The following is a 12207-nucleotide window of genomic DNA, read 5'->3' on the forward strand; positions in this document are numbered from 1 at the left end:
GCCCATAACACCCTCCTCCCCCCTCCCCTCTCAGCAAAAAAAGTGTGATTTGAAGAAAATGTGGATATTTATCATAAGGTGTCTGGTAGGTAGGGTAATCTACGTAAAACTACTTATAGCTAAAATGAATATATGAATAAGATCATGTTTTCTGGTTCCTTTAAACTCTGGGGAACAAAATAATGACAACATGACTTTGAAAAAGTTAACCCTGTTCACAAACTTCAAACTTGATTAAAATTTCAGACTAAGATATCAAGATTTAACACCATCACAGTTCATCCTCCAAATCATCTTCCCCTGCATCAACAATCTCAACATCTTCTTGGAAGTTGCTGCAATTTCTATATTTACATAGGTCTGTACACGGTAGTTGTGCATTCATTCAGGAACATCTTCCTTTAAGACATTTGCCGACTCTACAGCTACTGCTGACACACTGAAGCAAAACATCTGGGTCAGGTGGCTTCGTCATCCAAGTGATTATAAGGTCATCATTTTCAAGTTCCATCCATATCCCTCTGGTGAGAGTGCATCAATCCTTTGCTGCAATGCCCTACTGTGAATAGCAGCCTGGTTGGTGCAGAGCTTAACATGCTGGATCAGAGCATCTTTTGTTGGTGGTAAACTCTGCTCTGAGGAGGAGATGAACAGAACACCTTGTACCATGAAATTGGATATTTTTGAGTCTCACATTTTATGATGGGGTACCAATATAATTACAATTCAGCTAGAAATATGTTGCAAATTACTTTAATAATTTCAATGGAAAGATTAACCTGATATTGCATCTCAAAGCGTTTAGAGAATTTTTTAATTTTCCTTGGGGGAGGACACCCATATTCCAAAAGTCCTAGATCCACCCCTGAACACTCAATGAACCACACATTGAAGAGAGTACTTTACCTTTCAAGATCTGTATGTCTTCCTTGTCAAGAATTGTATCTAGTTTCTTCAACATAGAGAGTGGTACCTCACTTCAATGGCAACACGGTCTTTTCCTCTAAATATTCATAAAATCTGGGCTCATCTTTTTTCCGCTCTGCTGCTTGTCGAAGCAATACTTTAATAAAATGAAATAAAAAAAGCAAATTGTTTTGCATTTTCTGTTGATCAAAATATAAGTTTGAACAAATAAGAACTAAGACAATTTTATTTATTTACCATGTGATCTGCTCATCTTCTATGGACAAACAAAGACACATTCAAATTTTGCAAACCAGTGTCATGCAAAAAAGAATTAAAACAGGCTTTTTTTGACAGTACAGTACATTATCTCTTAATGTTATGGTTTAAATTATACAATGGTAGATTATATCTGTTACTAATAATAAAGGAGGCAGATACTTGTTCATTTTGGTAAAGCTAGACAGGCTGACCATAAGACCTTGCAAACCTAACCTTATTGCACCTTTGTTACACTTATTTTTCTAACTAATATAATATCTCTATCATTCAAATAAAGGGCCACAGTAAGAAAACTATGAAGCCTGTATTTAACACTTAGGCTAGTGCCCCAGATGGAGAATTTGAAACAAATTTCCATTCCTACCACCTTATAACAAAACAAATCAGATGACCATGCCACTAATTATATTATGTTCAGGTCCAACACTGTGCCCTTTGACTTGGATTCTATCCCTCAAGAGCTACTGATCTTGCATTATGCAACTTCTCTTAACACTTCAACTATGCCACAGAAGTACAAGTAGAGTCGTGTAGTATGCTTAGGCTTACCTCCATCGAAAGTCTCTGCCTGCTGCAGCTTGTCCTGCACCCGTTTGCAACGCCGAGTAATGTATTGTTTCTTTTCCCACATATAATAAATTGAACAGGCAATACACCAGAGCTTCTGCTTGGTTTCCTCGATCTTTCCCGTCAATTCTTCGTTTAAAATCATATGGGGTCTCCTCTGGAATTGTCCGTTTTCTTGCAGCAATGTGCTTGCTATCAATGAACCGCCTGTAACACTTATCGTGGAACTCCATCATACTATGCTGTTGAACACACGCTTGATCGTAGTAGGCCATGGAGTAATCAGTAGTACGGCGATATCACAGTCTCCGCCGCTGAGATTAAGCCAATCTTTAGCGCAGGAAGTAACTTTAGTCCATCGTTTATTCGTCAGTGCCTTGACTGCTCAAATTTTACAGATTCAATGTGCACTGAGCACTGTAGATTTCCGTGTGTCGGAGACTGACTAGCGCCCGTGGGAGCCGCCATGTTTGTTGTTTTCTACAAAGATTGCACACAGACCTCATGGCTCATTGGACAATTCATATCACATGGTACAGATATCTCACTGGCGGACAACTTTTGAACGTAAAACGGCAGGTTTCTTAACATACGCAATAAAAAATATAGTTCGATCTTTCGAGCGGAATTGCAAAAAAACTGCAGGAAAGTACATGGAGAACTTTTGGATCATTAATCTTAGTTAATTTATGTATTCAATGCTGTAGAGAAATTTTAGACCCGCAGTTGCTGGAACGAAACAAGCGAATTTCGACCTTCAGCTGATGGCCTATTATATGCTAGGGATCGTACTAACCACAGTGGCCAGCCGTGCGCAACGCATAGGTATACGATTGGCTGCTGTTTTTGTCAGCGATTATAACTGCTAACTTCAAGCCGATAAAGAAACAAATTGTAGTTCACGATCAAGAAACAGACCAGAGAGAAAGAAAACGTCACTTTCTGCGTTCTACAGTAGTTTGAGTAGGATAAAAACTTCGTATACAAAGGATAACATGCTAAATTAAAAACTTCATTAGCTTGCAAATCTTACGCCGGTAACGGACATACGGCAGTGTGTACCGAATTGACGGTGACGCAAAGGTTTGTTTTGTTTTGATGACAATTCCTATGAATCATTGCTAAATTTAACAAACCGGTCTATTTGGTACAACTCGTAAAGTCACACCCAAATCACTTACCAAAAAGAGTACAGTAATATAAGCTCCCCTTACGGGCATCAATCCATTTTGCATTACACTGGAAGACAGTCACATACTTCATAGAGATTCAGTGCATTAACTTGCCAAAAGAAGGAAAACGCGAGGCAGCATTATTCTCTAACGTTAGGCTACGCCGGATACCTGTCACACTCACAGTAAAGTACGTACTGTGCAGTGTACAGTAGGTAAGGCCTAGGTTATTGTTCACATTAAGATCAGGTTGATTGTGCATTATACAAATACACAGTAGCTTACTGTATTGTAAATTTGAATATATAGATGCTTCATTTTCTATACCTTCATTGAGGTGGTGTGCACTTAACCTTGTTTTTTTTATCTACTGGAAATGGAATTGATTCCCATGCAGCCTATGTCTGAGTGAATCGTACTGTATAACAACTCCCAACAATGTGGTACTGGTAATTTGTGCAACTTATTGCAAAATATATTTGGTGTTAAACATGATATATAAATCATCAAAGTGGCTATTCTTACGACTAGTTGTAAGAATAATTTCCGACTACGCATGTGCAGTTGCTATTTTCATGACCAGGAGTACTATTTTTACGACGAGGAGTAACAATAATTTGCGGTTAGGGTAAGGGTTAGGATTGAGGTTTAGGGTTATGTTTAGGGTTAGGGTTACCCCTACTACATGTGCAGTTGCTTTATTTACTTTACTGCACTTGAATTTGCCTTTGTCGTAAGAATAGTTTATAAATAATTGTTACGACTCGTCGTAAGAATAGCCACGGCCATAAATCATCTGAGAGAAGTCACATCCTGATATGTGATTTTCTGTTTGGCATGTTAAACAGATTCATCAACTGGAGGAAGCAAATATGTCAGCAGAAGCCGGGAGAGAAAATGCTATGAGTCTCCGTACTCCACCCACATCAACAAATACAGGTCAAGCAGCTTCTGTGAAGATAAAAGGTGCCCCTAGTAAATATGTCAAACTCAATGTTGGAGGAACCTTGTTCTACACTACTATTGGAACTTTGACCAAACTGGACAATATGTTGAGAGCAATGTTCAGTGGAAGGATGGAGGTTCTGACAGACTCTGAAGGTAAAGTGTGCCCTCAAAACAATTGTTCATATTCCAACATCAACATGTATTCTGAAGGTAAAGTTTGTCCTCAAAACAATTGTTCATATTCCAACATGTTCTCTGAAGGTAAAGTGTGTCCTCAAAACAATTGTGCATATTCCAACATATATACTGTACATGTACTCGGAAGGTAAAGTAAGTCCTCCAAACAATTGTTCATATTCCAACATGATCAGTTACAAAATATGATGTCCGTATAATCCTTCAATAGAAATATGTACAGTAACATGGAAACATTTACATTGTTTGCATATACAGTATGTGAAAATCTCAGATTTAGTCTAAACTGATAGTAATGCAAATCAGACAATTTCTTGTGTAAAGTAACTGTGGAAACTGCAATTGTATCATAGAGAGTACCTACAGTACTGTAAATCAACATGGTTCGATCAGTTCAGTAACTATCCATTGACCATCAATCAAAATGTTCTCGCCATCCTGCTATTGTTAAATAGAACTTTGGCTTTGGGAACTCAACAATGCACTATGTAAATTCGTCCTGTTGACAATTGACCCCAAAGCTCTTCAGTTTTATTCAAATTTGTGTTTATCATTTCTTCTGCTTAGTACCAAGCCTATCATTGCTCATATTTCTCATTGAAGAAGTTTCTGTTCACCATCATAACCTGATAATGAAAGCAAAAGATATCTCAAAATAAAAGAAAGTGACGGAGTAAATCTATAAACCATTTATTTTTTATATAAGTGTACCCATAGTATCCTTCTGATACACTATAGTAAGACCAAATGTTATGGTCATCTGGGTACATTAATACAAATTAACTGTATGTAAACACCGAACTCTACAACAGGATATTATTGTTTGAGCAGAAATAAGTCATTTGTTAGACTGAATTGAAGCATAGCTTCACAAGTTGAACACAGTAAACACTAGTAACTTTTACACGAATACTGTACTGTACTTTCAATTTGATGAAATTGTGTCGTTTTCTATTTTTCACAGTATATTAATTTTCACCCTCATGAGGCATTAATTGACATTCCCATGGAGTTGGTGTTAGGGGGATTTCTTAACTGTTTTCTCTTGTAAGAATTGTAAAGAATGAGGAGACATTAATGAATACTCTTTGTGCGAACTACAATACAGTACCAGAGATGAACCTTATGCTGACAGTTAATTACGGCCCCAATTTAGCGACGGCATCTTAGGTCTACTAACAGATGGCAATTGTTTCATTTCTCGTGAGTTCAATTAGCCCTGCCTCTTCTTTTTGGAAACTACTTTAATCGACAATCTCTAGCTTCATGAAAGTCTAAAAATTTGCATTTTAATTGTAATGAAGTTCTGTCTTGAGTATGTTTGGTTGATTGCCAGCATGGTTTTTCATTCAATCTCATAATCTTTTGTAGGTTGGATCCTAATTGACCGGAATGGAAAACACTTTGGAACAATTTTAAATTTCCTGAGAGATGGCAAGTCGATTTTACCTCGTTCCCGCCAAGATCTGGAAGAGCTGCAAGCAGAAGCAAAGTATTACCTGGTCTCAGAGCTGCTTGAAAAATGTCAAAAAGCTCTCAAACTGAAGAAAGATGAATTTTTCCCTGTTTGTCGAATTCCAGTCATTACATCACCCAGAGAAGCAAAGCTTTTAGTTGCCAAAACGAGAAAGGTAGGGGTCATTAATTATATGGCAGTGAAAGTGATAGGCAATCCTCTGTGATTAATAGCTTTATATTTGTACGTAGTAGGCATGATGTGCTACAATAATTAATACTCAATATATGGAATAAATGGCATTTAGACTTTGGACTTAGGAGTTGCCAAAAGTTAATAACAATGCATCTTTATCTTATTGGTTCAAATTGCATAGTTTTAAGAAATAAACAAGAAATGGTTGTAATATAAATCATTACAAGTCTTTCTTTTCACCTCGATGTGGCAGATATAATTATAAAATAAACAGTTTTGGTAACAAATAGTTGAAAGTCAAGAGTGAACGCATTGACTGCTCTTCAGTTATGCAAAATCTTTAGTTAAGGAAACTCTAGTCTGTGGCATTCGGTGATTGTGGGTGTACTGTACCTTGTGATGAACTTGAATAATGTGCAGTGTAAGACACATGGTCAACTTCCTCAATTTGTTTTATTTTCTACAGCCTTTGGTGAGACTCTTGTTCAACAGGGCAAACAACAAGTATTCATACACAAGGTAAGCATAATGGAAGAATTTTAATGAAGATTATACTGTATGCTGTCTATGGTGAAACTAAATGACCAGTGTTCATCTTTATGCAGGAATGGTGCTGGAGGAGTGATGGAGGGTCGCTGAACCAAAGACTTAAAATTGTGAACCTAAGCCTCAGTCTGCTCAGCAAAAAGATTCAATTTATCACAGCAAAGTATTGAGCGAGAGTTGAGAAAGTTCCTTTATCTATCTGGTTACATTACCTTTTAGACCTGATCAAGTAGTACAGTAGTCAGCTTTTAAGAATTAATTTGCAAAAATTTGAATATTTGGCTGTTGTCAGAGCAGAATGGAATACTGTAAGAAAGCCTTTGCCTGTAGAATTGTCTATTGCGATTGCAAATCGAGAGTTTACCAAAGTTAGATGAAATTCAATAAATGTCTTCAACATACTTTGAATGAGGAGGTTTTATCCAAATCAAGTCAAACTGCTCTGAATTTGTATGTTGTTTGAGTTGCAGACATTGCATGTGCTCTACAGTACAGTAGGTGTAAACTATATTGAGCTCTACCAATTGAGTTCTACTTCATGTGTTCTTTGGTCTCTATCAATGGTTGTTGCTAACATCCAAGACATCGATCAGTTTGTACCTGCTCTTTCATGCTTCAGTGCCTCAGATGACAACATTTTGAAAAACATTGAGATGTTTGACAAGCTCTCGTTAAGATTTCATGGAAGGGTCAACTTTGTGAAAGATGTCAGCAGTGGTAACGATGAGATATGCTGCTGGACGTATTATGGAAGAGGTGTGCAGGTAGCAGAGATCAGCTGTACATCCATTGTCTATACCAGTGAGAAAAAACAGACCAAAGTGAGTTTTGATTTTGTTTGTTGTTGTAGAGCTCTCAGCACCTGAGAAGTCAAGGGTAAACAGTATATTTTTACACTGTTGCACTGTTTTTATGGCTGTTTTAAGTGTAGTACAACTGAGTAGATGTAGATATGATGAATCTTTAAGTCCAAGCTTTGGTACTACTACTTTCCTTATTCTGTTGTGCCATCTTAATCACTTCATTGTTTTAGCATTGAGTACACAGTACAAAATGTTGACACCCACTTGGATCAGAATTGCGACCCACTTGATGAAATGTTCACACTCACTGAGGTTTAGTACTTTATATTGAGACCTATCTGTTTATCTCTCTGTAGGTTGAGTTTCCAGAGGCAAGGATACTGGAAGAGACATTGAATGTCTTGCTCTATGAAGAAGTGGAACCTTTAGTACTTTATATTAAGACCTATCTGTTTGTCTCTCTGTAGGTTGAGTTTCCAGAGGCAAGGATACTGGAAGAGACATTGAATGTCTTGCTCTATGAAGAAGTGGAACCTTTAGTACTTTATATTAAGACCTATCTGTTTGTCTCTCTGTAGGTTGAGTTTCCAGAGGCAAGGATACTGGAAGAGACATTGAATGTCTTGCTCTATGAAGAAGTGGAACCTTTAGTACTTTATATTAAGACCTATCTGTTTGTCTCTCTGTAGGTTGAGTTTCCAGAGGCAAGGATACTGGAAGAGACATTGAATGTCTTGCTCTATGAAGAAGTGGAAAGTGAAAGCGACGACTTTGATTTTGACTTTGCTCGTGTGAGGGACAGAGGTTGTTTGTACAGCGATGACGAAGATGACCATGGTGCTAAAGTGAAACCATGAGAAGCCAGCCAGGAAAGAAGGAGGAGTAGAGCTGGGATATACTGCAGAGACTCACTAGCGGTTGATAATCATGGCCCGTTGATGGCTCATCTGATGAGCAGAGAGTTGGCAGGGAAGAAGCCCAAGTATGGACGTTGGTTTTCTGTTTATAGGAAACATTTAAGAATATTTTATAAGAGCAAGATTTTGGCAAACAGAAATAATTTTATATAAAAGTTAAGAAATAGTTTATTTAGATATAGTAAAAGTTGCTTTATGCATGTTCATGAAAGAGGTTGTTGCTGTGGTTAACATTAGCGAGTGTACTGTCGTCATCTTGTTGATTTTGACAGTCTACAGGGTTCAACAGTTCCACAGCAATTCCACACAGATACTAACCACATAGCTGTTACATAGAACGAGAAGCTAAGGTGGGTTGTAACCATTACATGTAGTAAACCTTCAATTGTGCTACCAGCTGATGAATAGGCCGCAGTAGCTTCAAGATTTGCATTTGGACTGTGTAGCTTTCATTGACATATATGGCATAAAGCCATAGTTCTCTTAATTCAAACATAAGTCTTAAAATGGAGCAATTAGCATCAACAGTACTTCTGAATTTCTGATAGCACACAAAGAAGGAATGGTTTATAGGGCTGACCCTGAACTTAAGTGGTTCTGCACAATAGACTTGTGTGCCTAATCCCAATCTAGTATTAAAGGACAATATTGGGCACGAAAATAAGTTTGATAGGTTTTAGACTGACATTGAAAACCAATGCTACAGTATCAGTGCAGATTGCATTTTTGTATCAACTTCAAGTTTTGAGAGATGCCACTTTAAAGTTTAAAAAATGAAAGTCCCAAACTATATTGTCTAAAACATAGACTACAGATTTTGATGTATTAGATCAGTTCCTCAGATGCAACATAAAACTTGGGGGGAAAAGATAAGAATTTTGTGGGCCTAAAATGACATGTTTGCAATGTTTTATAAACTTGTAAAGGACAAATTATGTTTAATCTCATGTACATACTCAAGGTTGCTCTGTTCAGCCTGTTGTTTAAATGAATGTTTAAATGAACATGTTTTGGTTGAAATAGTAGAACTTTTAAAATGATGTTACTAACAAAATGCCAACACTGTGGAGCCGACATCATCAATAAAGTCTCAAAAGAGATTTTAGCATATTTTAAGGTGAATATCTTAAAAACAGGGTTATTTATAAAAATATCACTGGCACTCAAGAATTCATTTTTCTTGGATTATTGCATTCAAGACTGAAATTCGGTCTAAAGTCCTTTAAAAGAGATAAAAAGATTTTTTTTTTAAATCTTTGGAAGCTATTGCCAAGTGTTCTGTGATCTTCCTATTTCTGAGAATTTTGATTTGGAGGTATGTTATGAGTAATATCAGCATGATTAGTTATCACCATTAATTAGACATGAATCAGTGTATGGTTCATGACCTGTCTACTGTCATGACATTCAGACAGACAAATGCAGCATTTTCATTGGGTTAATTATTAATGGACTTTGCTATGTGTTGCATAGCAATATTCATAATTTTCATTCTTCACCAATATTTTGAGACAGCTGGCCCTCAGTGGTACTGGTATCCTTGGTAACTCAGGTTACTATTATTCGTAAGTTGATTGTGACACGGTGCAGAGACACAACAGGGTAATATCACTCCATTAATGTGTGAAGCATGCAGTTTACTCATTGTACAGTATTTATGTAACTAGTTGCAGTAATGGAATATTGTAGCAAAATGTAAATTGTGAAAGATAAATTAGAGAGAATGGTCAAATAATGGTTAACTTGCATGTCATGCTTGGATTAAAGTAAACCAGTAGAGAAAGGGTAGTCCTAATCCCCACCCCCCCCCCTCCCCCAACTAAACAGGCAAGGCAAAGTATATATTTACAAAGTGAAGTCCAGGATAACTCACAGAGTCTGTTATGATCATATACCTTATGCTCATGACACTAAACAGGCAAGACAAAGTATATATTTAATATTTACAAAGATAAGTCCAGGATAACTCACATAGTCTGTTATGATCATATCCCTTTTGCTCATGCCATTGCACATTTCATAAGAATGCATGGCTCGGTTTACATTTTGTGATATAATTCTGTAAAGGTTAATAATATGAAGTACAAATGAAAAGTTATTCTTCAATGCTATTTTATTTTTTCCTGTATGTCTGTGAGGTTCTTGATTGTGGAAGAGATAACAGGAAATTGTCATTGTTACTTTATTTGTACATTGCCATCAAAATAAATTTATTAATAAGCACTGAATTATTCCTCTCTGCCTTCTTCCTCTCTTCGTCATATACCTTGTAGGCCAACATGCTCTCGTGATCACATACTTTTACTCGTTTTTCATTCCTTGTCCAAGGACCAAGGTTAAATGCAACCATGTGGGTGAGATGGAGTATTTATTAAACTCTTAGATGTAGTAAGGCAACACCTCAAAAAAAGGGCATAGTGGAAGACAGTTTTTTGTGAGGTTTAAGGTCATGTGAAGGCAACCATTAAACAACCCTATTGCCATGTTGGAGGCCACATTAACAAAACAAAAAAAGAAGACATTTTAAAATTGCAAGTTTCATGTTAACATAATTGTATAATATATTGTTATTAAAATATGAATTAATATAATGTTAACATAATATAATCCTAATTAAAAGACTTGCATAAAAGTAATTATTGAACACAAATATCAAGTTGCACCTTATTTAGGAAAGAAGAAATTCAAGCCATAAACATATTAAAATTATTGTAGATATACTTAAATCAATTGCACATATGTTAGCAAACAATGTCTTTCAACCTAACACTTGAAATATTAAGATTCAAGAAAAGTTTCATACAGATCTGATAAGAAAGTGGCTTTCATTATCGTAATAAAAAAAGGCTAACGATCATTTGTATTGCCCCCAAATTTATGCATTGCTAAAATACCAACAACTACTTGAGAAGAGTCACCAGATAAATATCTTGGCAATGAAAGCAGAATAGTTTCTGTTACTCCTATATGTTGCATTAGTCATGTGTTTGGTTACCATAGTTTATCTGAAGGTAGAACAACTTGTTACGGCCTGGGGGAGGGATCTCAAGCGTTGCTCGCAATTTCATGGTGAGTTTTAAAGCATACAAGCACATGTACATCCAGAACGGTTCAAGAGCTGTTACTATTAAAAAGTTCCCTATCTGTGCTCAAGTTGAGAGTATTTGGATGGCCAGCTCAGCGCTGAGTGGAGAGTGTTTATCCGCTGTACTTATTACAACTTCCTTAGAACTAACAATTTCTATATTTATAAAGACATATCTAGGAAAATCCAACATTTGATAAATTTACATATTTGCGGTCTTTTCAGCATTTTCATTTGGGGGCAAATACTTTTTCGCTATTAACTATGTTGAATACATCATGCAAATAAAACATGGATGGAAATTTATAGACATAACAAAGGCCATTGATGTCTATCTTTGGTCCTCTGAAGGTGACAGAATATCATGTTTTTACAAAGTTAATTTAATTCTTTAATTTCCATGAATTCTTAAATTTCCTGGCATAGTCCATATTCTTGGTTTACAATGTCATGTACGAAACAAGTTTCAAATCTTCATGAAATAGAAAGAAATCAAACGAAAAGGAAGAACATTTGAATAATGTGAAGTTATTGCTAACATTAAAAACAAAGAATCATTGCACCAATTTACTGAAAATAAACAGTATCACAAAATAATGGACGTTTTGTTCTATCTGGAATAGTAAAATATCTGCCGATCCTGGTTAACATTTTCTACAAAATAGGTGTCATATAAAAGTTATATTTATCATTGTTATTGTGTTGGAAAGCTATTCCAGTAAGGAAGTGTGAGAACTGTCAATAATGCCTAAATGCACAATGGTAAGGATCAGTTAAATCTTTCATTTCTGTTCTTTACTTTTAATCGACACTATAGAAATACGACAACACAAAATTTGCTTCATTAGTAACTCCTAAAACAAAGAAATTTTAAATAGAATTCTCTAAAAAATATAAATATATATTAATTCTATATCAACAACTTACAAAAATTTCAGAATTTCAAAATTTGATCTCTTGATTTACTTTCAAACATGTCTTTAATTCAAAAATTCTTTGCCAAACATTATTACCATTTTGACAAATTTTCAGAAGTAATTATTTGTAATCATAAATTATCCCATTATAAAAAACTTAATTTAAGAGTTCCATGTTAATTTCTTTTTAATATAAAATAAAACTGTTAGCAAACTGC

At 35.8% G+C, this 12207-nt stretch overlaps 1 protein-coding gene and 1 long non-coding RNA gene across 5 annotated transcripts; one reads left to right on the plus strand and one right to left on the minus strand.

Moving 5' to 3' along the window:
* Positions 1-2179, minus strand: LOC139981520 (uncharacterized). Of its 2 annotated transcripts, none has more exons than XR_011797883.1 (3): positions 1738-2179; positions 907-1063; positions 1-630 (listed from the first exon to the last, which is right to left on the minus strand). It is a non-coding gene; the product is annotated as an uncharacterized lncRNA (long non-coding RNA). The 2 variants fall into 2 exon arrangements; XR_011797882.1 differs by having other exon boundaries at positions 1-635.
* Positions 2180-2610: 431 nt separating this feature from the next.
* LOC139980746 (BTB/POZ domain-containing adapter for CUL3-mediated RhoA degradation protein 3-like) lies at positions 2611-10213 on the plus strand. 3 transcript variants are annotated; one of them, XM_071992642.1, is made up of 6 exons: positions 2611-2838; positions 3776-4028; positions 5442-5701; positions 6188-6240; positions 6887-7088; positions 7427-7693. In XM_071992642.1, the coding sequence occupies exons 2-6, from the start codon at positions 3800-3802 to the stop codon at positions 7535-7537; spliced, it is 855 nt and encodes a 284-aa protein (XP_071848743.1). In that variant the 5' UTR covers positions 2611-2838; positions 3776-3799; the 3' UTR covers positions 7538-7693. The 3 variants fall into 3 exon arrangements, with proteins under 3 accessions (XP_071848743.1, XP_071848741.1, XP_071848742.1); XM_071992640.1 differs by lacking the exon at positions 7427-7693 and adding an exon at positions 7760-10213 and having other exon boundaries at positions 2613-2838; XM_071992641.1 differs by lacking the exons at positions 2611-2838; positions 7427-7693 and adding exons at positions 2865-3142; positions 7760-10213.
* Positions 10214-12207: the final 1994 nt, after the last annotated feature.

The sequence above is a fragment of the Apostichopus japonicus genome, chromosome 15, assembly GCF_037975245.1.
Source record: "Apostichopus japonicus isolate 1M-3 chromosome 15, ASM3797524v1, whole genome shotgun sequence".
NCBI lineage: Eukaryota > Metazoa > Echinodermata > Holothuroidea > Aspidochirotida > Stichopodidae > Apostichopus > Apostichopus japonicus.

Coding starts and splice junctions, on each gene's coding strand:
- LOC139980746 (XM_071992640.1), top strand. CDS start 3,800: ATGTCAGCAGAAGCCGGGAGAGAAAATGCTATGAGTCTCCGTACTCCA. Junction 5,702..6,187: donor TAGTTGCCAAAACGAGAAAG/GTAGGGGTCATT, acceptor TATTTTCTACAG/CCTTTGGTGAGACTCTTGTT. Junction 6,241..6,886: donor AACAAGTATTCATACACAAG/GTAAGCATAATG, acceptor TTCATGCTTCAG/TGCCTCAGATGACAACATTT.